This window comes from Trachypithecus francoisi, unplaced genomic scaffold (assembly GCF_009764315.1).
Source record: "Trachypithecus francoisi isolate TF-2019V2 unplaced genomic scaffold, Tfra_2.0 Lachesis_group10, whole genome shotgun sequence".
In the NCBI taxonomy this organism is placed as follows: Eukaryota; Metazoa; Chordata; class Mammalia; order Primates; family Cercopithecidae; genus Trachypithecus; species Trachypithecus francoisi.
The window spans coordinates 38,180,505-38,205,893 of record NW_022681455.1 but is presented as its reverse complement, the minus strand read 5'-3'; the positions used below and the strand labels follow the sequence as shown (position 1 = coordinate 38,205,893).

The following is a 25,389-nucleotide window of genomic DNA, read 5'->3' as shown; positions in this document are numbered from 1 at the left end:
CATGGTTTATAAAAAGGGATATTTTTTTGGAGGCACTCATCTTCATTTTTAAAGGAACAAAAACAAAACATCTCTGCGGTCTGTAGATGGACTGTTAACTTCTGCTCTGAGGCGAGCATGAGAGAGGTGTTAATGGTGACCATCGTCAGGATCTGTTATGTCACTGAACGCTGGGTGGGGGTGTGATGCCACCACACCAGCCACTGTGAGAGGGAAATAGGGGATCTTTAGGGGAGCGTAAGTTAGAAGCCATGGCTTTGCATCTGACTTGTGGATAGACATCAGGAGGTAGGTATCTGTTTTATAAAGATTTGTCAGCTTGCATTTGTAAGTTGAAAGCTTGGATCCAAAATCCTGTTTGCATTGGTTGGCATGAAAGCAGTCTGTGGAAATTACTCAGGAGGAACCAGGGAAGCAAGGCAGAGTCATTGATCAACATTTATTAAATTTCCCCAATTTCTGCCGCAGTTCACAGTGGACTCTTATGCCAACTTGGGAAAATTAGCAAAGGCTTCTGCTTTTAAAAACATTGAAAATGTGTCAAGCAAATAGCGCTTAGGGAATCCCTCTAATGAGAGGCAGCAGCCACCAGCCAGCTGAGGAATTAGCCTGGTCACCAAGAAGGGGCTAGCACATTTGTGTACATCCTGTCCAGGGTTCACGGAGAAAAGAACACCCAGGCTCTCTCCAGTATGTTGTGAATTATGGCTCCCAGAGAGGCAAGGCAAAGTGATCATAAACAGCAGCTACAGAAAAGGACACGCGATTGTGACTGGGGCTGTGTCGGATTCATACACACGACCACATTCCAAATTAGCTGGCTTCTCTCGGGGGAGAGATCCAGAGGCCATTGAAGACGGTTCAGCAAAGGTGCCCCTTTGTGAGCAGCGGCAATCAAACAGGCTAATGGGATACATGATTGCTGAAAAGGGGAAGGGAGAATGATGCGGCGGCCGGAGTAATGGTTTTGCATAAATCATAGTGCGGTATGCCTCAGCCACTTTTGGTCATATCCTTTCCAAGAGGTATTGCAGTCTTGGGAAAGGTTGGAGAAAAGAAATTGAATCACATGAGCTTCTGAGCAAAGAGAGACTCAGAACTTGGCTGTTCCACCTCGAGGGAGGCCCAAAGGTGCCTGGTGGAAAGAAGTGGGCTGAGGAGCTTGGGGTTACGGTGGGATGGAGAGGGCCACTTGCCCAATATTTCCAGATTTCCCCTCCATCATGGCAGTGATGACTTCCTCCAAGCTGCCATCACCCTCCTCCAGCTCCTGTGTATAAAAAGCACTGCCGCCTCCCTTCCCTCACACTCCTCTCCAAGGGCCGGAGGCAGCTTCACGCCCAGCCCCAGCAGCGTGGCCACCAGTGAAGGTGCCAGTTTCCCCACAACAGGCTTGCTTTTCACTACTGCTCCCAAGAACAGAATTGGGACCACCCACAGACCCCCCTGAATGCCCATGTGCATTGCATGCAAATCTGAGGATTTCTGGGGTCCCAGGAGAAGTAACCCCAGCCTCGTACACGTTGATGGGCACCTGAGTGGTCTAGGAGCTAGCTGGGTGTTGGCTTACACAGTTGCCACATTTGGCTGAAGGCTGCTAGGCTTAAACCATCAACAGAGATGAATGAGCCAGACACACTGCTCTATAGAAGGGTGACCAGAGTGAATTGCAGACAGGCTGCCAGGAGTGAGGTGCCAGGGCCCAGATCTTTATGTGGAAATCTCGTTCCCTTTGCCTCCCAACCCCTCAAGACCTCACCTGTGCACACCTTCCTCTCTGTAGCCTGTCCTGACCTCTCTTCCAGGCAGAATCAGTTTCTCCCTCGCCTCTGATGTATGAAATATGGCTGGGCCCGTGCTGGTAGAATTGTTTGTGTGAGGCAGGCATGTTGATACAGTGGAAAGGTCCAGGCTTAAGGGATGCACAGCCCTGAGGTTCATTCCCAGCCTGCCCACTCGCCATTTGCAGAAGAGTGAACACACGTCCCAGCAGAGGTGCCTCTGCCCCCATCTGCCCGAGAGGTCCTGAGGGCAGGGGCCTCACTGTGGACGCACCTGCTGGAGTCTGCACTCAGTGAAATCATCGCAGGGAAAGGGTCTGTGAGAGTCCTTGGCATGAGTGCAGGTCTGCGCTGCTGTGCCTGGAGCTGGGGCTGGCCACCTTCTGTAGCACCACAGTATGCCTGTCCCCGTCCCTTCCAGGGAGCCCCGACAGTCACTGTGTCCCTTTTCTTTCCATTGTCAGTCTCACCTAGTCTGTTACCAGATTCTTTTCTTTCTCAATTTGAAAATGACTCCTTTCTATTGATTCCAAATGGCTAAGTCAGGGGACTCCAAGGTTTAAAGGTTTGTTGTCGTCTAGTTTTTAAAAATACTTGTTATTTGAATTTGTCACCACAAACATATATTCCTTTTTAAATAACTTTTTTAGTTTAAGAAAGTTTCGTTTTTAAAGAGTCTCCTAGGCTGGGCGTGGTAGTTCACACCTGTAATCCCAGCACTTTGGGAGGCCGAGGTGGGCGGATCACAAGGTCAAGAGTTCGAGACCAGCCTGGCCAACATGGTGAAACCCGTCTCTACTAACAATACAAAAATTAGCTGGGTGTGGTGGCAGGTGCCTGGAGTCCCAGCTACTCAGGAGGCTGAGGCAGGAGAATCGCTTGAACCTGGGAGGCGGAGGTTGCAGTGAGCTGAGATAGACCCCTGCATCCTAGCCTGGCGACAGAGCGAGACTCTGTCTTATAAATAAATAAATAGTCTCCTTTGTCCAAGAGTATCAGGATCCCTGCCCAGCTCCAGGCCAGGCCCTCACCCTATCCCACTGGGTGTGGCCCCTGCCCCTACCCTTCCACCCCACACCCTGCTGCTCCAGGCCCTCCTTGCTCTGTCGCCACCCTTTGGCTTGAGAACCTGTGTAGTTCTTCCTGTTTTCCTTCCACACCAAGTCCTTCCCTTCTCCATCCTCTCTAGCTTGGCTGCCTCTTCCTTCCAGACTCACCTCAGATGTCTCCTCCACCAGGAAGCCTTCCCTGACTCCCTACCTGGCTGGGTCCCACTCCTCTGTGCCCCTGCGGCTCCTTCTCCCTGGCTTATATGACTGCTGGCCTCACTGGACTGTACAGCCTCTGAGGGCAGCTGGGATCTCGTCCAGTCAGGCACGTAGGAGGTGCTTCATGCTTGTGGTATGTGTACCTCCTGACCCTGCTTACCTGTGCAGCGTCATCCTCTGGCCGTGTCTGCTGCATATGTGACGCTTATCCTGTGCTCTGTTTGTGTGCAGAAGCTGTTCCCTCCCCACCTGTTACCTGTAGCTTGCCCACTCCCACCCATGGCATGCTGTGCCTCTTCACCTGCCTATCCATTTGTAAAAACACTCTTTTTCACTTAGAATCTTCGCCACACAGTCTGTGATATAATACAGGTAACTGCCTGTGTACTGCCTTTGAATCTGGCAGCACCTGCGTGGCCTCGTGGAGATGCTCAGGGAGACTGCACTTCATTTAGTTGGGATTCTGGGGCCACAGACTGGGACGCAGCTCTGAGATGGCCCCAGTTACTTGCAGAGCCACAGGGAGCTCAGTCAGGCAATTAAGGCCTAGGGCTTCCAGGGGCTTCTAGAGTCCCCTAACTTGATGGCAGAGCCTGCTGTGAGCTCAGTGGCATCAGGGAGAGAGACAGTTAGGAGTTCTTTAGGAGAAATATCCATAGGAAAACACAGCAACAGTTGAGATTGGCTGTCAGTCTTGTTAGGTGTGTTGGGAGTAACAGCCATTTGCATTATTAACTGAAAACAAATTGGCTAATGGTCTAAACACAGTTGTGCCCTTACCACTGCCCAAGTTAGACAAGAGATAAATGCAGCTGGAAATGAGAAGTAGAGTGAGAACCAGGGCACCGACAGGTCGGGTCGTGGAATGTCTATCACATGCTCACCACAGACAGCATCTCTTCCCAGGCTCTTACCAGCACAGTACGGAGCAGACACCCGCCCTGATCCCTCCTCCGTGGGAGGCGGGCTCTGAAGAGCAAGCTGTAACACTAGGCCACTCTGAGGTCTTTTTTAACTTTATTTCTCAATCCAGGGTTTTTATTGATTTGTTTATTCTTGTGCAAGAACCCGAGTCGGTAGAAGGATAACTAAGCCTTGGTCCTGGAGTCAGATCGGAGCTGACAGATGAGTAGAAGGAGGCAGGCAGCGGGGTGGGCCACGGAGCAGGAGGCACCCTGAAGGCGTGCGGGCCGGGGGAGTGGGGAAGAGCTGGCCTGGAAATTAACAGGACTGTAGAGAACCTTGCAAGAGCAAAAGGAGAGAAAAACCATTCAATGCCAGAGGAGCGAGCTTGAGGAAAGGTAATAAGGAGTAGGACAAATGTAAGTCAATTCCAGGATTAGTGTCAGCCTGAGGCTCTGGGGAGCGGCCTCCAGAGATACTGACGGAGCAGGGAGAGCAGGGATTACACAAATAACCGATTAAAGAACATGATAGGGCAGGATAAAGAGCTCCTGTGTCAGCAGGGGGAAGGAGCAGTAAAACGCAGCCTGTCCTGAAAAGTCCTGTGCGTGGGCGTGGGAACAGAATATGGCTCTGGGTCATATTGCAAAAGAGAATGGCATATTTGCTGGGTTACGAGAAGCTTTAGTAGGGGGTGTGTTGAGGACCAGGACTGCACTCTCGGGTGTGCCCTGGCCCTGCAGAGCCTGACCTCACCTATCCCTGGGCGTGGAAGGAAAAGCACTCATAAGGCAAGTGATCCACGAGTGGCCAACATGCCCAGGGCAGTGGTGTTACTGAAAAGCTGCAAGAATGTGCAGCTGATGGAGGAGTGGATTCATGGTTGTCACCTCGAGGATGATTCCCAGATTCACACGGCCTAGCCCAGGGCAGAGCTGATGGCCCAAGTAGTGTTCCGATCTCCACATAAGGCCTTCCCCTAGGACCTAGCCCCTCCGGTTGTTGACTGGTAAGCCCTGCAGATGGACCCACAGAAGGAGATTTTATAAAAAAGGAAGGAAAGAAAGGAAAAGGAGGGAGACATAGGCTAAGTGGGGGCAGCTTCAGCCGCGAGGCAGGGAGGGCTCTGCCAGAAGCAAGGACCGGGTCTGAGACCCTGCCCGGTAAGGAGAGAAATCAGCTCCCTCTAAAAGAAAATGGCAGCTTCCAAAACAGAGTGGACACACCAGGAAGACACGGTCTCAGTCTTCACATGAGGAAATGTGAAGTGTAAAACAGTGGTCAATAAAGGCATTGAAGTGGGAATATGGAAAAGATAGTGATGCAGGGAGGTAAGCATGGAATTTATATTTTCAGTATAATTCTGCAGTTGATAACTACATTTGTCTCTGTGAACTTGATTCCATGGGAGAAGGGCGTGTGTATGCGTGTGCACACATGCTCGTGCTGTGCCAACGAGAGCCCCCACCCCGCCCTTCTCTCCTGCACCCCTCAGCTCACACATGCATGTCAGGTCCCCCCTGAAGCACACTGTCTACTCTCCAGGTCAGGGCCGTGGCTTACCCTTGCTTGTGGGACGCTGAGCTCAGTGCTGTGCCCTGTCTGCACAGTGCTGGCACAGTGTTGGCACAGAGTTCATGGTGCTTCCAGGCTGACCTGCTGTCAGGTACGCAAACTTCTCTCAGCTCCTAGAGGGGGACTGTCAGCCGGGTGGCTGGCTTCTACACATTGGGGCGTTTGTTCCAGGCTGGCTTGAGCCATATGAGGTTGAAGTCCACTCCCCAGCACAGCTGCCTTGGCAGGGTCTGTGCTCAACCATTGCAGGGCCAGGGAGAATTATGCATCAGGAACCAACTCAGGACAGGACACTGTCCCGTTGCAGGGCACGCTCACACACCTTCACACTCACTCAGACTGGGGCCCTGCAGACGCACCCATGAACCTCATGTGCACAGCTTTGGGACGCGGGAGAAAACCAGAGTACCCAGAGGCAACCCACATAGGCACGGGGAGAAGGCGCACATGCCACACAGGGTGGACGTTCTCTGCGGACCTGCTTTCCACACCCTCACAGAATTGAACCACCACCACCACAGTCAACTCCTGTTGACTTTTAACCCAACTGCCAAATACAAAAATTAATTAAAAAGAAAAAAACCCATTAGACAAAGGTTAGCAAAAACGGAATAATCCAATGTGAACATTTTGTAGGAATCCATGCCATGGTGTCTGTAACTTCTGGGCCACTGGCCCATTTCCTTTCATCCTGACTGATCAAAATGTCTTTACAGCATGCTCGTTGCCATCAGGTGTCTGCGCCGGGGCAGGCGTGGGCAGTGGGAAGGACTTCCGCTAACTCCCTCGTGGGAGCCCCCATGCTGGGCAGGGCAGGGTCCCGACTTGCGGCAGCTCCAGGGCCGCGTCCTGACCCTTCACTCATGGGCCTTTTCCTTTTCTCTCCCAGGTGTTCCACTGTGTCCACTTTGAGTGTCCAGAGCAGCAGAGCAGCCAGAAGGAGGAAAATAGCGAGGAATCGGGGACGGGGGACACCAGTCTGGCCGGTCAGCAGCTCGACTCCCATGCCCTGCGGGCGCCCAGTGGCAGCTCACTACCCTCCAGCCCAGGCTCCAACTCACGCTCCCCCAACCGGCAGCACCAATAAAGGAGGCAGCGGGCCTGGTGTGACTTGGTGGGCTTGGGCGACGGCAGGAAACGGTCTCCTCCCTGAGCAGGGGTCTTTGTTGACTGCCCCCACCCCTGCCCCTTTCCAGGGAGGAGCTGCAAAAGCAGACACCGAACAGGTTTCCTCCCAAGGACAGAAAGGGGCTGCTTTGTTCTTCTCAATTTGTCCAAATCAGGCTGGTCTCGAGGGGGAGAAAATGGGTCTTCAGTCTTCATCAAGTCCACCATTAACACCCTACCTCTCTAATCAAGCCCAGGCGCAGGGAACGGGAGGAAGTCATAGACAGGCCTGTGTTGGAATACAAAAATGGCACGCCAACACTCAGGCGGAGGAGAAAGCGTCAGGCCTTTGCTACCTGGAGGCACCCTTTAGGAACGGGCTTCCTTAGAGTGTTCATTCTGCTGGAAAACATTGCCCTGGCAACCAAATGATTTTGTTTTTCTCTTAGTTATTCTCCAGTCAGTGAATCATACGTGTTCCAGAGCTATTTGAAATGCTCAAGCAGCAAATCACTAGTTTTAATCCCTTTTGATGCTATAATTTTCCTTCCTTGGTTTTCAACGGTTCAGCTTGGGGGGACAGAGGCCCATCATGCATGTCTCCTAAATGAGACATGGATGTGGCTCATCCTGGCACTTGGGCCACAGAGGAAGTTCCGCAAATGCACACGAGCAAATCAACCTGTGGACACTGGAGTTAATAGTCACTCGTGTGGCTGAGTTATTCACCTGTCATTCCTGACATGGATCCAGCCTTTAAGCTTGGGAGGCTGACAAGGAAATAGTTACTATATCTGCTGCTAATTCACTGTTCAGAAGTCCATGTAGATAAACATATACCGAGTTCTGGCATGGCCAAACCTGCCGGGGACTGCCATGGCTTAGCCGCCCCTCCAGTTGTGTTTAGCGGAGCATTGGAGAGGCAGCCACCTGCCCATCAGCGTCGGGAACGCAGAACTGGGACTCCATGCTTCCCCCACACCACAGTACTCAACTGGGGATTGAAAAATAGCAGTTCTAAGAAGCTTTTCTCCTAATCCTCATCGAAAGGACCTCATTTGATGATGGTGGTTTGATCTGGCTCCGTCTCCTACTTAGTGATTTCCATTCCAGTGCTGCCTGCCCTGGGTTAAGTGTGGACATCATTGCCTGTCCCTCTGCTGTCCCCAGAGCTCCTGCCTCTGTCGCCATCAGCATCAGCCTGGGAGTCTCCCCAGGACGGCACGGCACGGCACACGGGCAGCACCGCGTCCCTGGGTCCTCGGCGCCAACCTGCAACCCTGATCAGAGGACGGTGAGGGCATGGGAGTTTCCTTTCAGTGTGTCAAAGACGTATCAGCTGCGCTCCAAAAAGAGCCAACAGGTCAGCTGCTTCCTCCTAGTTTAACTTGGTTTTGAGTTATTTGTCCATATGGAAATAGTAGGGTAGCATCAAATTGCATGATTAAATTGGAAGACTGTCTTTCCGTGTGAGCACAGGATAGCAGACATCAGAGGGCCACTGAGTCAGGGCGGGCATGTTCCTGGGGAGGAGCCAGGCTCCGCAGCTCTCCATCCTCCTCAGTGGCTCCAGCTGCAGGGCTGAGCTGCTTCATATCCCCTCAACTCTGCTCTCTGCCACTCCCTGTTGTGTGGGTGAGCGGAACACCCCTGGGGCGCCAGGCATTTCCTGATGGGAGGAGGCTCCTGTAAGGAACGTGGCGCCCGCTCCCAGTGGGGACACTGGCTCTGTCAGCCCCCAGCCCCAGGTTGCCAATTAGCCAGGGAGCTCCTGCGCACTCAGCACTTCCTTCCCCAGTGTGTTTTCTACCCAGAGGGGGACAGAGGAGCCAGATCAGTCATATCAAGGGCAGAGTTCAAACATTTTGAAAGAACCATTCACGTGCTTCTTTTTAAACATGGGCATCGCCTGTCCAGAGGCCCCGGCCTGGAGCAGCATGCTGCTGACCTTGGGAAGAGGCGGGGGGCTGGTGGGGGGGCTGGAGGGGCTACCCAGCCCTGCATCTGCAACCCTCCAGTCCCCTGCCCACGGAGCACGCAGAGCCCTCCCGTGCTCCGGGAACTAGACAGCAGCTTGGCAGCTCGGCCTCGCGTCGGCAAAGGAATGCGCTTCAAAGCCTCGGCCCTAGACCCACATCTGCAGCTCCCTGGCCTGTGGCAGCTCTTTCCTTTGGGGCATGCCCTTCCAGATCTCTGTCCTTCCTGCTTCCAGCACTTTACAGATGCCCCTTATCATCGGATAAAGAGAAGTCAGGGGAAGATGCGGCAGCACTAACAGCTGATGTCACTGGTGAGGACTGAGGGCAAAGTCTCATTCCCCCACAGCCGCGCTGCCAGCTCACCTCCCCTCACTTTGCTGGGAGCCTGCCCTGGACTCCGGAAGGACACCAGGCTGGGTCCACCTCCTTTCCCAGGCTGGAGGGGTACTGCCCTTCCCCAAGGGGTCTTCTGAATGGGGCAGGAACTCTTTTCGTGTGTCCAGCTGGGTCTGGAGGCCAAGTCAAGGTGTGTCACACCACACACCAGGGCAAGGCCCTCATCTCCAGGGAACAGGGACAAGTGAGCAGCTACCAGAAAGTCCCCAGGCAGCCTGGAGTTTCCCAGAGCCTGGCTGGTCCTACAGAGCACTTCTCCCCTAGGAGAGACCTAAAAGTTTGAAGCTAAAAGCAAGTGCTGATGATGGGATGGGCTGGCACGTGGCTGGGAGGGTTCCTAGGCACCACAGAGCCCTCAGCCCAGCAGAGAGTAGAGGCTGAGTCCGTGGGAAGCGGGACTTGTGAAGAAGGAGACATGGCCAAGCCCCTGGCTGGGGAGACAGGCTCCCCCATGCCCGGCCAGCCCCAGAGGCAACAAGCCAACATGAGGAGGGGTGGCAGGCGAGGCTGACGGGGGTGCCTGTGGCCCGGGCCTATGAGGGCAGTGGTCCTCAGTAACCAACAGAAAGGACACAAGAGCGTCATGGTCACCGTCACCCAGGCAAAGAAACGGGGGGTGGCCAGCACCCCCACCCTTTACTTTTCATCATGGTTTTTTTTTTTTTTTTTTGAGGGTAGAAAGGCAACTTCATTGGAGCTTTTGGGGGAAAAAGCCTTCAAAGTCACCTTCCAGCAGCTCTGGGGAGGGTCATTTGGGGTGGACTGAGAGTGTCGGGCGGGTAGGGCGTGTGCCACGCAGCAGCTGTGTCCCTGCAGCCGGCACCCAGCAGGGCAGTGTCACCGGAGCCGCTGCAAGCACTTTGGACTTGAAGCAGCTATGAACAGCCCCCCGCCCCCCGTCTCTCCCTCACCCACAGACACACGTTTTACCATTGTCTCAGTGTTGTTTCTGCCTTCATTCTTTTGATTTTAGTTAGAAGCGCGAGCCATGATGGATGTGGGACTCTTCTCAATTGCTCTTTAAATTGTCACTTTTTAAACCTTATGAAATGAAGTGTCGATTCCTGACAAATACATTAAAAGTGCTTTATTCCTAGAAGAGTTGGGAAAAGAAATTTTTTCAGCAAGGGTAGGATGTGTTTGTTAGACTGATTCCTTGGCAAAAAGGAGAAAAAAAGCTTTTGAATTGTGCAAAAAATTGCCCAGTAGTTATGCTGTCGCCCCAGTTGTCAAACTGCTGTGCAGACGGCTCCAGCCCAGTCAACTTCACCTTCTTTTTAATTTAGAAGATAACAAAATTGTAATCACTTATCCTTTCCAGAGCCAAGGGGGAAAGGAAGGTATAATCTACAATAAAAAGCGAGCGTTCTGTGCACTGAGGCCACTTGGTAATAAAGAGACAGAGCGTTCCCCTCACAGACTTCAATTAAGAACCTCCCTTTGGACAGGGAAGAAAGGTGTCAAAAGAGGAAAAGAAAATTAAATTTGCCTCCTTCCAGGAGTTTTTCCTCATTAGAGCTTGCTTGTCAGTGTTATTATTTTAATCTTGCCTTCTGTGTGGTGACCAGCTCCTCCGAGCGATGCCCAGGTCGGGCGCGGGCCGGGCAGGGCAGGTCTGCAGCGATGCCGCGGCAGAGGTGGGCATGCTCCATTTATTTTGGCAACTGCAGCCATTGATTCTGCATGTTTATCCTGACAACAGCCCCAGCAGGAGTTCAGTTAGGAATGTAAAATGCAGTTCATGGTTCTGTGCCACCGTGGCTTTTATTATTATAATATTAAATTAGAAGTTGTCCCAGTGCCTGGTGTTTGCTCAGTTTCCGGAAGAGAGGGAAGGGAAAGGTTTAAAGGACATGCAGGACAACTGGAATGCCCCATCTCTCTCGCTGACACGGACCCAGTCATACCTGAGGCTGGACGGGATCTGGAGGCCCTGGTCATTTGCAGAGTGAATGGTGGAGCAAGCGGGCAGAAAAGGTTTGCTTGGAGGAAAGACCAGTTGCAGAGGCAAGGCAGAGAGAGAAGGGGTGGAGGCAGCAGGCCTTTCTTTGTGGTAGGTCGCTGGCTTCCAGTAGGGAGGAGGGAGGAGGCTATGCCCTTCCTGGCTCTTGGCTACACCACTGAGGATGCCCTGAGGGACAGCATGCTTACCCAGCCTTTGCACAGTGCCCGGCCTCAGGCTTCCATGGCCCTCCAGCTAGGACTTTCTGCTGGACTCATGCAGAGGCAGGGAACAGGTGCACGGAAGAGCCCCCCCACACCCTCTCCAACACACCCTTGTTTGAAAATCACTGTTCTCTTTACTCACTTAAAAAAGTGTACAGGGAACACCTGTTCCTGGCATAATGCTCCAACCTCGCAGAAGGGGCCAGGTGCCCCTCATCTGGCTCTGGCTGCTTCCGACCTGGGCCCACGTCATCCTTCACTTCCTCTGTGACCACCACTGGTCACGGTGCTCCCTGGCCCAGCCTCCAACTCACCCAGCACCCTGGCCTCTCCCACGCCAGTCTGCTGCGCCCAGCGGCCGTCCTGCCCCACTGGCTTAGTGTCTTCTTTTTTTTAAAGAACGGAAATATTCCCCAAGAGGCCTCATGGCCTAAAGACTCACAATTATCCACCTGTAATTTATGATAAATGTCTGGGAGCATTTACCATTTGCATCGTGAGTATTTATAGCCCTGAGTGGGGAGGGTGGAGGAGGCCCCGCAGCCAGGGACCACACACCTGTCCCCACTAGTGTCCCCTGCTTGACAGAGCCCCCTCAGCCTCCTCAAGGCTGTCACTGCAGCTCTGACAGCTGAGAAGTGCCACCTTTGAAAGCCAGCAAACAGTCGCCTGCTAGGGGGAAGGCACTGAAGCAGAGGCCCTGGCCCTAGCACAGAGGAGGCATCTTGAGGCAGGACGTGGGCCGGAGGGGCTGAGCAGCCTTCAGGTCAGGGACTGGGCCCTGGGTCACTGGAGACGTTGGTATTAGTCCATCTGTCTGCTGCCAAATTGTGTGCTCCCCACCACGTGAGCCCCAGGGGTTTATGTCCCAGGAAGGCAAGGGTGCCATCTGAGCGGAATTGGGAGGGGACGGCACCAGCTGGTCTCCCTCAGGGCCTTTGCCTCCCAGTGCTGCCCTGGCGGCCGCTCCTGCACCACAGCCCCTGATGGCTGCTGCTAGTCCTAAATTCCTGGGTTTACTCCCGGCCCACATCTCCCACCCGGGCCTGAGGGTGCAGCCAGTGCCCTAGTCCTAGCCACTACAGGAGTCATTCTGAGACCTGCTGGAGGCCATGGGGTCTTCCCAGGCCCCTCAATCAGCTGCTTCTGGGATCAGCAGGGCAGGACGCTGCCAGTAAGGACTGCGGGGAGCACAGCCCAGCCGCCCAGGCTGGGGGAAACTGGGGCAGAGCTTCCAGGTCTGTGGGGCCTGACCTCTCCCTAAGGCACTTCAGGCCTTGGGGCGCCCTCCACAGTGACCTTCAGAGAGGCTGCACCCGCTCGGAAGAACAGCGAGAAATCTCCCCGTCATACTCTCCCTGGTCCTTATGTCCCTGAGCCCACCCCTTCCCAACCCCCAGTGCCTGGAGAAGCGGGAGACTGGCCGGGCAGCCTCTGGAGGGGCTCCAGGAGGCCAGGGGTCCTCAGGACTAGGCCTGGAGCTCGGCCCAAGAGCGGCTTTTGTGAAGCCTGTCTCAATCCGGATTCACCAGAGAACAAAAGCCTCCCAGCCTTTGGGGTTTCCAGGCCTGTAAAGCTGTGTGTGCCTCCCAGGCCACTCTGATGCAAGGGCAGGGACCATGCCAGGCCTGGGTTGGGGATGGCTCTGTGACTCCAGAAGCTCCACCCAAAACTCCAAAGACGCCCAAAAGGCTGTGCTGCTGTGTGGAATGTGTATTATTTGTGAGCACGATGCAGCTTCTTCCTCATTTTGCAGAGCAACCTAAGCGGGCAGATGTACAAACCCTGTGTGTTCGAAACCCCTGAGTCGGTGTGTGTGAGAACGCAGGTTTTCTCTTAGAAATAAAGTGGTGATTTGTGCTGTATTCGAGTTGTCACTCTCTGCAGCAACCCCTCGGCACCCAGGGACAAGCAGGGGCCCAGGCCAGGGTCAGCCCTTCTGCCCCAGTGCCCTCATGTGGCACTGCCATCCAGCCCTCTCTACAGGCCCAGGCACTCGGGGGTGTCCGCCCAGGCCCCTGCTCGATTCCTCTGCCTCAAGGAGGGAGGCAGACAGCCCTGGAGCAAAGCAGCCACAGAGGCGGGCTTGCTCCAGGGCGGCGGGGTGGGCGGATTCAGGCCAGCACTGTCACCAGCTCTGCAGGGCCTTCCCTCTGGGTGGAGGGGCCGTCCAGCTCCCTTCCGCCTCCTGTGGTGCCCTCTCCACCCCGCCCCATGGCCTATTCGATGCCCTTTTTAGAGGGTTAGGAAATACCACCCTGAACCCGGTCCCCTTCCCTTGTCATTTCTCCTGCTCTGAGCTCAGCCCCAGCTGCTTTCTTCCTCATGTCTTGCTGCTTCTACCTGACGAGCCCATGAGTATTTGGTAGCAACTTCCCCCATTTATCTTGCTGCCCAGGGGAGACATGGGGAAGGGAACCAGCGAGCCAGGAGGCGGCCCCTTGCAGGTGCTGCCGCTCTCCCTGGCCCCAACCCTGCGTCCTGGGTGTGTGAACACTGCGGGCCCTGCCGTCTGGGATCCAGTGCCCTCTCCTCTGTCTGTGGCCCCACAACTGGGCCTCAGTCTCCAGCAACTCCGCTGGTGCATGTGGAGCCCGAGACTCCACGCCCTGAACGCGAGGGACCCCAGCCACCCGGGGCCTGGGCCTCCTCCTGAGCTGTTGTCACGTGGAAACCAGGCAGGGGTCTGTTCCTCTCAGTGAAATTTCTTCTTGGAACCTAAACTAGGGACTCTCCATGTTTTTAGTTAACTTCCACCTGGTGACTTTAGCCGAGCACTGGGGGCTCCAAAGTCAGGTGCTCCATTTCCAAAGGATGCAGGCTTCCTCCCGGGAGCACACCCTCCTAGCTTCGATCTTCCAGAACTGACAACTTGTTGCCAATAACTGGCTGACGTGAGTGTTGAACAAGACAAAACCCAATCCAGAGAGCACTGGGCTTTGTCCTGCCACCGCACCCCCAGGCCCCAGGTCACAGACACCCAGCCTCCCAAGTGCTGGGGATGGAGCAGGGAGGCTGCCCCTCCTGCCCTCCCTCACCTTCCAGGGAGCAGACACCAGCGTCAGTGTGAATGTGGCTCAGCCCATGTGCAGAGGGAGAGGATGCCTGGCTGGGCGTGCAGGTGAAGTCCGTGGCCCAGGGAGGCTTCCAGAGAAGGTGACAGCTGAGTAAAGCCCTGGGGGGTGGGGAACAAGAGTCGTGGCCCTCTGGGGGAGACTTCCAGGACGGGGTCCAGGGGAAGAAGGCTCGATGTCTCCTGGCTGGTGTGGGGGAGGAGGGGCAGGGGTGGCGGGCCAGGGTGAGGTGGGTAAGGAGGCCTCATGGATCCTTGTGGAATGTCAGGCTTGTCTCTGAGGCGGGAACCAGTGGGAAGTTCTGAGCAGAGGAGGCCCTAATCGGTTTCACCCTGGGACAGGCTCACCAGCCACTGCCTGGAGAGTGCACTGGGGCCGGCGGGGGTGGGGAGGATGGAGCATGGCGGCAGTGGGCTGTGAGCAGGGGAGGTGGAGGGCTCTGCTGTGCCGGGCCCCGCAGGATTGCTGCACGCACAGCCTGAGAGAAGAAGCAGAGGCAAGGCTGACCCCCAGATGGGACTGCCCTTTCCGGACTTGCAAGGCTGCGAAGGAGCCGCTTGGAGGTGGTCAGTTTTGGACATGCTGGGTTTTCAGAGAGAGGGGAGGCCAGGGAGCCTGACTTAGAAACCCCAAACACAAACCCCAACAAGCAGCTAAAGAAAATGACACAAATTCAAGTCACACTAGTCTGTTTGTGATGGAAAAACAGCAACTTCCTCACATTATCCCAAGCCAGAGGATCGTGCCTTATCTTCAGACATCGGCAGGGTAAAACCATTTTAACACTGGGAGTCCCAGTTTGTAGGACTCATTAAGATTTTATTATTTGGACTCCAGAACGAGTCAGGATGACCTGATAATTTTGGTTTGCCTCAGGGTGTAATGTGTTTCTGTTTTATTCGATGACTACAACGGTAGTTCTCAAACTCTGTGGTGGATGAGAATCACCTGGGAACTTGACCAAGTGACATGTGTTCACCGCCCGCCCCGACAGGTTCTGATTCAGGGGGGCTGCTGTGGACCCAGGGGTCACATTCTTTTTTTTTTTTTTTTTTTTTTTTTTTTTGAGGCGGAGTCTCGCTCTGTCGCCCGGACTGGAGTGCAGTGGCCGGATCTCAGCTCACTGCAAGCTCCGCCTCCCGGGTTCACGCCATTCTCCTGCCTCAGCCTCCCGAGTAGCTGGGACTACAGGCGCCCGCCACTTCGCCCGGCTAGTTTTTGTATTTTTAGTAGAGATGGGGTTTCACCGTGTTAGCCAGTATGGTCTCGATCTCCTGACCTCGTGATCCGCCCGTCTCGGCCTCCCAAAGTGCTGGGATTACAGGCTTGAGCCACCGCGCCCGGCCAGGGGTCACATTCTTAAGTGCCCTCCTTGGTTCTGATTCTGACAACCCACCCAGTGCTTCTGAGGACAGCCAGACTAGATGCGCAGTCAGCAGCGAGGACCCTGAGCCCGGGGATGGGTGAGGTCCCAGCTAGAGGGAGGGGTTGGGGGTCACCGGCATCTCCGGTGTTTAGAACCAAGAGCCTAGAGGAGGGGACCAGGCAGAGGGTCTGGTCGTAGGTTGAGCCCTGGGCAGCCAAGCAGCTGGAGCCTGGGGAGGCGAAAGGGGACAGCAAAGGAGGCTGAGGGCTCCGAGGCTGTCCCCGCAGCTGGCAATGCAGCCCAAGGCAGGGCCGGCTCACGCGAGAGGAGGCTGAGGGCTGGCCAGGCCCCCAGGCAGCACCCAGCTCTGGGGGGTGCTCACGTGGTTTTTGGCGTCGCCCACATTTGGGACAGTCCCTGAGGCTCACTGTGAGCTCCTTTGTGGGCTCTGGGACCCCATTTTCCTTTTCTGATGTTTACAGGCCTTCTAACACACTGGTCTTTCATTTTGGTAGGGACAGACGACAGACTCTAAAGATACCCTTTGCCCACCTCTAGAGTCTTAGCATTTCTTCCATTGACAGGACTTCCCCCCAGCGCCCCGTAGCCACCCTGCGTCTCCCATACCAGGATTCACTGGCCCAGGACGTGGAAGGACAGACTCTTCTGAAGTGGCTCCACATTTCATTGTCTCCTCACCTAGCTGAGACCTCAACACTTCCAGAACATTCTACTTGTTTCACCTAGTTTAATTTTAAAGATCTTGGGCTTCGAATTCCAGGTGGCAGACTGCCAGTTTGGAGGGCAAGCTGACAGTCTTGACTAAAATGGAATGTGTGCAAAAAGTAAGATGAGCATGTTACACCCCCTTCTCCCCGTCATAAGCAATGACCAAAAAGACCAATCACTTAAAACAAAACAAAACAAAAACAGAATGGAAAACAAGAAGGTGCCAGCAGCTCAGGAAATGGTGGAAGCCAAGAAACAGAGGGTGACCCAAAGCCCGGGGCAGGCTGGACTGGACGTTTCCATATCGAACCCAGCACGAAAACAGACAGATGACACAGTGCTCCTCGGACCCATGAGCAATTCAGAGTGGCCGAGCCTCCGCCAGGGCAGGCCCCACCTGTTCCAGGGCAAAGAACGCTATGGGGCTTCCTTCCTTCCCTGCACCTGCTCAGCAGCCTTGGTTTTCTCGTCTGTCCAATGGAGCTAACAGTAACACCTTTTGGGACTGCAAGGATTAAATGAGCCTGGGGCGGGGGTTGGGGGAGGTGGTGAGTGTGTGTGTGGGTGTGTGAGACAGAGAGAGAGACGCCAGCCGTTCTGATAACGTTCTCTGGGTCTACACCAGTGGCCCTTTCTGCCTGCATTTTTATTACAACATAGTCCTAACACTGCATTTCACCGTCAGGTGCCTCCGTCCACTCCACTCCTGGGCATTCCTCCCGGCTGATTCTCCTGTCTTATCTGGGTCCCCTTTGGAAATGTGGGCTCCTCAGAGTATCTGGAGTCACCTCTAGGGGCCTGGTCCTTTGGGAGTGGGCAGGGCCCTGGGGAACCCTGCTGGCCTCCGGAAGCTGTTGGGGAGATACCCAGAGAAGCCTGACAGGCAGCAGTGCTGGGTACAGGGCGACAGGCCCGAGCCAGGAGGCCCTACCATGGGACCACAAGCGCCCATCCCAACCGATGACACTGCAGATGTGACCGAGGGCCAAGGGCACAGGTCAGATGCCCTGAGGTGGGCAGGGGCAGCTCAGGAGCCTGCAGGGGTTGGGGGGACAGAAGCGCAAGAGTGAGGTGGCAGCCCAGCCACTCCTGACAGCTGGGCCAGTGGGAGCGAGGCACAGACGTGGTGAGACGTCTGCCATATTTGTGCCATTCCCGGTGATGCCCTGACGACCGCCTGTCACCACGGCCCTCCTGGGGCAGCAGATCACTAAGAGACAAGGACACAAGGAGGGGGCTGCTGCTCCTGGCAAACCCGAGCTTCCCCTCACAGCTGCTGGAGGCCAGAGGTGTGCCCCAGGGCCCCGCCTGGAGGGAGGTGTGCCTCAGGGCCCTGCCTGGAGGTGGAGATGCCCAGGAGCCTATGAAAAGCAGCAAACACCCACGGAAGACAATGACACCACGTGGGGCCAAGCCCGATGTCCCCCATCACACACCATTGCCCAGCTTCCATGGGCTGCAAATCTAAGGGGAAAAAAACAGGGAGCCCTTTTTGAGAAAATCCACCCAGGACTCGCTCCATCTGCACACCGGGGCGCTCCAGTTGGAGAATGAGTGTCACAAGGTTCCAGATTCAGGCTTTCGTGCCTTTGTGCGGCAGGGCAGCTGCGAGGCCGCATTAGGGCGTGGCTTTGATCCGGCTGCACCCTGGAATTGCCTGCAGAGCTTTGTAAGGACCCACCCCTGACCAGCCACCCCAGAGACTGACTTGGTCTTGGTCTTGGGTGGATCCGGACACGGAAATCTTTAAAAACTCCTCAGGTGATTCTAAAGGCAGTCATGGCCGAGAGCCACCAGGCAAGGGTCTGAGATTGTGGAACCTTCCACATTCCCCAGCTGGGGAACGAGGGGCCGGGGGCCCCATTAAAGCTCTCCCAGCCTGAGCGAGGCTGAGCTGGCCCAGAACCGCATCCTGACTCCAAGCCCGGGGCTCCCTTCCCTGCTGCCAGAGCTGACCAAGTGGAGAGGGAGCCGCGGAGCCTAGAAAAGGCAGGTCTTCCTTTGAGGGCCTCATGGAAGGTGCCAGAACCCTCCCTCCTCCTGCCATCCATTGCCCTACCTGCACTTCCTGCCTTGAGTCCACCAGGACTGCTGATGTCACACATTTTGTCCCTGCTCATAGCAGGCCCCCCAGGAGGGCCCTCTCCCCGATCCGGTCCCCACACAGCTCTCTAGTCCCATCCTCACCTGGCAGAGCCACCCGGGAGGCCCAGCAACACCCTCTGGAACCTGGCTGACTGTGCCCACTCTCAACCCATGACCGCCGTGGGGCCGAGAGCTCCCTGCAAGTCCTCTTGACATCGCAGAACCACCCTGCAGGACTTGGTGGCCTAAAACAACATTTGTTTTGCTGAGGAACCTGTAGTTTGGCCAGGGCTTGGCAGGGACGGCTCCTATCTGCTCCAGGTCAGCCCAAAGGTTGGGGTGTACCCTTGCTCACTGGCCACGGGTACAGCTGGTGCACAGCTGGGCACCTGGGCACCACTGTCTCCGTCTGGTTTCGCCACATGGTCTCTTCAGCACAGAGGCTTCAAAGGAGCAATATTTTTTTTCTTTAATTGAGGGGAAATTCACAGAACGTAAAATTCATCATTTAAAATGAACAATTCGGCCGGGCGCGGTGGCTCAAGCCTGTAATCCCAGCACTTTGGGAGGCCGAGACAGGTGGATTACGCGATCAGGAGATCGAGACCATCCTGGCTAACACGGTGAAACCCCGTCTCTACTAAAAAAAAATACAAAAAACTAGCCGGGCGAGGTGGCGGTGGCATTTGGCACATCACGGTGTTGCGCAACCACCACTTCCAGAACATTCTCATCACCACGTCCCTCACCCTAGAAGGGAACCCCACACCCATTGGGCAGTTGCTCTTAACCTCTCCTCCCCCAACTCCTGGTGCCAGCCCACCTGCTGTCTGTCCCTGCGGCGCCGCCACCCTGCTGCTGAATGCACGTTTGCCTTCGCGGCTGGCTCCTTTCGCTTTGCAGAATGCTTCCGAGGTTCCCCCGGGCTGCACTTGGGTCAGCACTTTCCTTCGTTTATGGCTGAACTGCAGGCCTGCGCCAGGCTTTGTGGATCCTTCCACCCCGTGAGGGACACTTGCGTTGTTTCTACTTTGGACTATGGTGAACAGGGCTGCCTGCAACCCGGCGGCGTGTGTGCGTCCCACTCTCAGCTCTCAAGAGTGTGTGCCCAGCACTGGCATTGCTGGGTCCCGTGGTAACTCCCTGTTGAATTTTTGACAAGCGGCAGAGGGTCTACCGCAGCGCCTGCACGGTTTCACGTTCCCGCCAGCGACACACAAGCGTCCCAGCCTCTCCACATCCTCGCTGTCACTTACTTTCCGCTCTTTGATTATCACCAACCTACTCGTGTGAATGGCCAGACTTCTTGCACATCAGCCCGTGTTCCCAAGGCTCATGTCGCCTGAGAGAGCCAGGTGGGCCTTCTCACGCCACTTTCAGATGTGGCCTCATGGCCGGGAAGGTCACCTCCACCACAGGCGCTCCTGCCCATGTCCAAGGGGAGAGGCTCCACTTTTCCACAGGAGGAGCGCCAGAGAATTGAGAGAAAAGACGTTTAACAATCACGACATCTCCACATTTCTCATTTGCTCTCTCAGACCAGTGCCACTCAACCTGTCGTCTCGGGACAAGATAAGGAGCTTATACCAGAGGAGACATCCGCACCTGCCCCTGCGCCAGGACAGTCTTGTCAGCTGACCCAACCGCGCTGCCTCTCAGTCAGGGTCCTGGGACACAGCGAAAGACCTGTGCCCCGCGGGGGTGGCGCTCTGAGCCTCCCCGGGTTACACAGGGCCGGAAGGTTAGACAGTTTGGGAGCCCCCCTTTAAGAAAAAGAGTAAAAATTCTGACTCTCAAATTAGGTACAAAATGGGAAAAGAATTCACAACAAATTACACGTTTTAAAGTCGACAAATCCCCAGATGTCTGCAGTTCACCCTCACTGGTGGTGACACATCTGTCACACTTTGCTCCTACATTGCCTGGCTGTGTCCTCTTTCATCACCCATTCCCGTGATGATGATCTTGTAGTATCATGTAGGAATAGAAAGGTCCCTCAATCTTTCCTCGAGTAACCGTGGTTGATCTCTGTTTTGAATTATTGCTACTTTAGAAAAGTCTCTTTCATCTTCACAACTCTTATTGGCGCAGTCATGGAAATGTTTAGAGCTGTAGTCCAGTGTGGGGGAATTGTTACCAAGTTTCTTTCATGTCTGAGCTGTGAGATTCTAGAACACGCCCAGCGTTCTTAAACTCATCTTTAATGCTCTGACAGGAGTGTGGTGCGCTTCTGATTGTGCAGCATCGTCGAGCGTGCTCCTGACGAGAGCAAACGTCTGTATCGAGCAGGTACTGATGAGAATCAAGTCTTCCTGGTTTACGTTCACACACCTGCTGGCGGGAAGAATTTTCCACAGACTTCTGGCTCCAACATATCAAGCCTCATCTCTCCTCCACAATCTGTACTCCCTGTTCCAAGTCCCGAAGGACCTAGCACAATACAACCGTGGCCTTGCTCCTTCTGTTTACGACACCAGGTGTCAGGCAGTGGACAAGAAGCATGTTCTTGAAGCCAGCCCTACCCCAGGATGACTGGCAATGACCTACTAAATGCAGAAGTGACTGTGAACCGCACAAGTGTATCCCACTAACCTCAAACGAATTGTGTCCCTAACTCTGCTTACCCTTAGCCAGATCCCAAAAGTACCATGTGGCCTCAACATCACCCAACAGAAGAGGAAGTATGAAGGAAGGGAAGTTAGAATGGAAGGAGGGAACAGTTTTAACCAACTGCAGTTAAAGTAAAGTATCTCACTTCTGCAAATTTTATAAAGTCTTGGGAACATGCAAACACATTGCCGAGGCCTAATCACGAGTGAGGGGCCTCAAGCTAAGGCTTTGTCTCCCGGTAAATCCACGCCAGTGCCCCACCAAACTGTTGCTACCCCCTTACCCAACCTCATTCACTCCTCGCAACCCTGCTCCGTATGTTCTTGAGAACACAGAGCAGAAGGGTCCCACTCCCGCTTGCTGGCCCTGTGCCCACACCTGCCACCCTGCGCTCTACACGCCATCATGGCATTGATCCCAAATTTCCCCCTCGCTACGGGATCATTCCAACAGCATCAAAACATGCAGTGACTTCTCCTTATTCAAAAATAAACTCCCTCGCCCCCACATCCACTCTCCTGCCCATTTGCTTCCATTGTAGCAAAACTGCTTAAAGAAGAGGTCCAGCTGGGTGGCCTTCCCAGTCTCCCTCCCCTGGAATCGGTCCTCAGCGCCGGGATGGTTGGGGCCTGGGCAGCAGCTCACGGAAGTGGCCACTCCCTGCTCCTCGAAGTGCTCCTTTCCCCGCCTGGCTTCTGGGACTTCGCCTTTCTGTCTCTTCCTGCTTTGCTGGCAGCTCCTTCTCGGTCTCCTCTGCGGGTTCTTCCAGCTCCCTGGATGGCGTCCCCAGGCACAGCCTCCATCCATCTCTTCTACATTTACACTCCCTTCTTTGGTGTCCTTGGCCCAGCTTGTGGCTTTAAATACTAGCTGTATGCAGGTGACTCGAAACTCTGTATCTCATTTGTACACCGACATCCACAGCAGCCTCATTCACAATAACTACCATATGGAAGCAGTCTCAGTGCCCACTGACAGAGGGCCGGGCAAGCACGTGTGTTCCATCATACGGGGCAGGAGCGTCCGCCTTAAGACGGACACGGACACATCTACCACGTGGATGAGCCCAGAGGACATCGTGTTGGCTGAAATCAGCCAGACACAAACAGACGAGTATTATGTGATTCCCCTTCCAGTTCTGGAGATGGACACGGGCAATGATTGTACCACACTATGAGACTGAATAATACTAAACTGTACACTTAAAGATGGTTCAGATGGCAGACTGCATGTTCTGTATGTTTTACTACCATAAAAATTACTGGGGAAAAAATGCCCATCTCCAGCCAGGACCTCTCCACTGAGCCCTGGAACTGTGTATCCAGGCACCACCCCCAACCCCCCGGCCCCGCCACACACACACACACACACACACACTCACACACACACTTCTAGCTGGGTGTCTTGTCTACACCTCAGCAGTCTGCTCTCATCCCACCCCCTTCACACTCCTGCCCGTCATTCATTAATGGCATATCTAGCTTTCCAGCGGCTCACACTCCAAACTAGAAATTGCCTACAGTTCCTCTCTTCTCTCACCCACACCCAGCCTGTCAGTGACTCCTGCTATCTCCACCCTCAAAAATCAGTCCAGGATCCGGCTCTTCTCACCACCTCCCTGCCACCTCGGGGCACTGAACCTTCCTGCTGGTCTCTCGGACCAGCCAGCCGGTCCTCTGGTCTGCATCCTCCCTCGCTCCCTGCAGGCTGTTCCTGGCACAGTGGCAGCCTGACTGAAGCCCCAGGCGGCAGGCAGGGCCCTCCACGCCCATCGCAGAGAAAGGCCCTCAGACCCTGTGCTTCTCTCCCTGCTCCCTTCCCCCTGCATATCGTGTATGCCTGTCTCCCCCCTAATATTCTTTGCACTGCCCTTATTTTGTTCCCTCTAGCTGTAGGCTGTAGTTTGGGTCACCACCATATCCCCAGTGTCTGGGACGCAGCCTGGCATATAGCAGGTGTTGAATGAAGGTCACCCTATCCAGTGGGCTGCGGGCTGGAAGATGCCCCTAATGGGGCTCCCACAGTGCAGACCCAGAGCTTTACCTCGGGGTCTATGTGTTGGTCCCCACCCCACCCCCAAACTTGGGCACCTTGTCACACAGAGCAGATCCCTCTCCTCCTAGTCTGGGACTCCCTCCTCTTCAACTCCTCCTGGTGCTTGGTGGGCGTGGGCCTGAGGACTCCAGAGACACCCCAGCTCCCTGTCAGCGAGTTCTCCCATCGAACCCTGTGATGTGTCCCCCAGGCCCCTTCAACGACACTCCTCACTGCAAGGATTGGTGGGGCTGCCTGGAAGAGGTGGCCAGGAGGGGAGCCCTCGGTATGGGGTCCTTTCAGGTCAAAAACTCAAAAGGCCTTTTATTAGGTCCTGGGTCTGGGGGGGCTCTCATTTGCCAACAATTCAATCACCTAACCCTGTGCGATGCCGCAGAGGGTGTGCAGCGGGAGGGCCAGGCCTGGGCCCAGCACGTACTCGGTGTCACCCACCCTCCTGCTCCAGGCACTTTTTCCATCCCAGAGTCTCTAGTGACAGGCAGAAAACACCCTTCTGTTTCTGTGTGAATTTGGGCACAGCACTTAAGCCAAGGGAAAGGTGACACTCCATGCATCTGCCCAGCCAGCCCGGAGACAGGCGCTTCCAGGCTGACCTGATGAAGGAAGTGAACCTGACTGCTCTAGGTGCCTCCAAGTGGAATCACATGGGATCGAGGGAGAGTTCTTCGGGTGTTTGGCACACAGTAGGTGCTCAGTGAACCAGGGCAACTTTTCCCAAGGTATGCTGATTAAGAAAAGGTTTCTTGGTAACAAACAAGCTTAGTGTTGCCAGAGCCACCTTTCCCAGGGTTTTTAAATTAAAAAAATAACAAATATATATATGTTTAGATATGGGCTCTCAGGCTGTTGCCCATGCTGGAGTGCAGTGGCACAATCCTAGCTCACTGCAGCCTCCAACTCCCGGGCTCAAGCGATCCTCCCACCTCCACCTCCCGAGTAGCTGGGACTATCAGGCGTGTACCACCACCCCCTCCCCACAGTGATTTAAAACATTTTTTTTGCATCACATGCCACATGCAGGGTTTGAAAAGGAAAAAAATATGTATTTTTTCGTACAGATGAGGTCTCACCACGTTGCCTGGTCTTGAACTCCTGGACTCAAGGGATCCTCCCACCTTGGCCTCCCAAAGTGCTGGGATTATAAGCTCGAGCCACCGCCCTCAGCCTTGGGGGGTTTTAAACATGTGCTGTGTTGTGATGTGCCAGCTGCCTGCCTCTTCCACAGCAGCTCTGATCAAAACCAACACTCTAGGTTGCATCTCAGAGACCTGAACTCCCTGAAACCCACTTTCCGAGAAGAGTGAGGCAGGTTTCTGAAGACTTTGCCCCTCAATTCCCAGGAAGGGCTTCCATCATTCCCTTATTAAGCGTTTCAATTTTTCAATCAATGTTACACGTTTAACTGTAGTCATAAATATAAGGCCTACTGTATTCCTATCTCCTATCCCAAAGAAAACCAATTTGAACTTTAAGCTTTTTCTTCCTCTTTTACCTCCGTATTTCTAAACAACAGACTACTCTCGAGTTTTCAGCTTTGGACATCCTTTGTTGATTTCCTGCTAAGAACAAGAACTTGGCTCTCTTACCCTCTGCCATCAATACACAGGCATATTCTTTCCCTCTCCCAGTCTCCTACTGAGATCCAGCATACATATTTACCAGAGCAATATTCACTCATATTTCTGTTCACATTATTTGTATGTAAATATTATTCACAGCTGAGTCATGCAGGGTCTGCGGCTCCTCTTCCTGCGTATTTCTGGTAGGCATTAATACACTGTTATTATTTGTCTAATTGTCTGTATCTATCTCTGATTCTTAGACCTTCTCCAAGCCCTCTGACAGGACCCAGTGCTGACAAGACATGGCCTAGAGCTGTGCTGAGTTTCCCCAGAGTCCGCCCCGGGGTCCCAAGGCTCCACGTCTTTCTCCAATCACTCCTCCCTCCCCTCCCTGGAGCCTTCCCACACATAGTTGTGAGAATGGCTGCAGAGGAAGCCAGTTTTTGAGACTCCTGCAGGCTTCTCTTGGGTGTTTGTGCTGCTGTCGTGCCCATCTGGGGCCCTCTCTCCTGGAGATCCCCTTCTTGGGGCTAGAGGGGCTGCTCACAGCTCCCTGAATGTGCTGCCGATGGCTCCCTTGAAGACCACGGCCCCCTCCCACCCATGGTTTCCTGTTTCTCACACCACCCAGCAGGAAGGTTTCTCCTTGTCTTCCCACCATCCCCTCTTCTTGCTGTGGATTTTTGTTGGCATAAAATCCTCTGTGAAGCAATCAGGAGGGAGCTGACGCAGA

The 25,389-nt window shown here is 54.5% G+C and overlaps 1 protein-coding gene across 1 annotated transcript in view; it reads left to right on the top strand.

Moving 5' to 3' along the window:
- Positions 1-13,040, top strand: part of BTBD9 (BTB domain containing 9) — a 500,126-nt gene extending 487,086 nt beyond the window's left edge. Inside the window, exon 11 of the mRNA XM_033217041.1 lies at positions 6,417-13,040. Coding sequence (XP_033072932.1) covers positions 6,417-6,614 — 198 coding nt within the window. The 3' untranslated portion in view covers positions 6,615-13,040. The remainder of the gene's footprint in view (positions 1-6,416) is intronic.
- The last annotated feature ends 12,349 nt before the right edge of the window (positions 13,041-25,389 follow it).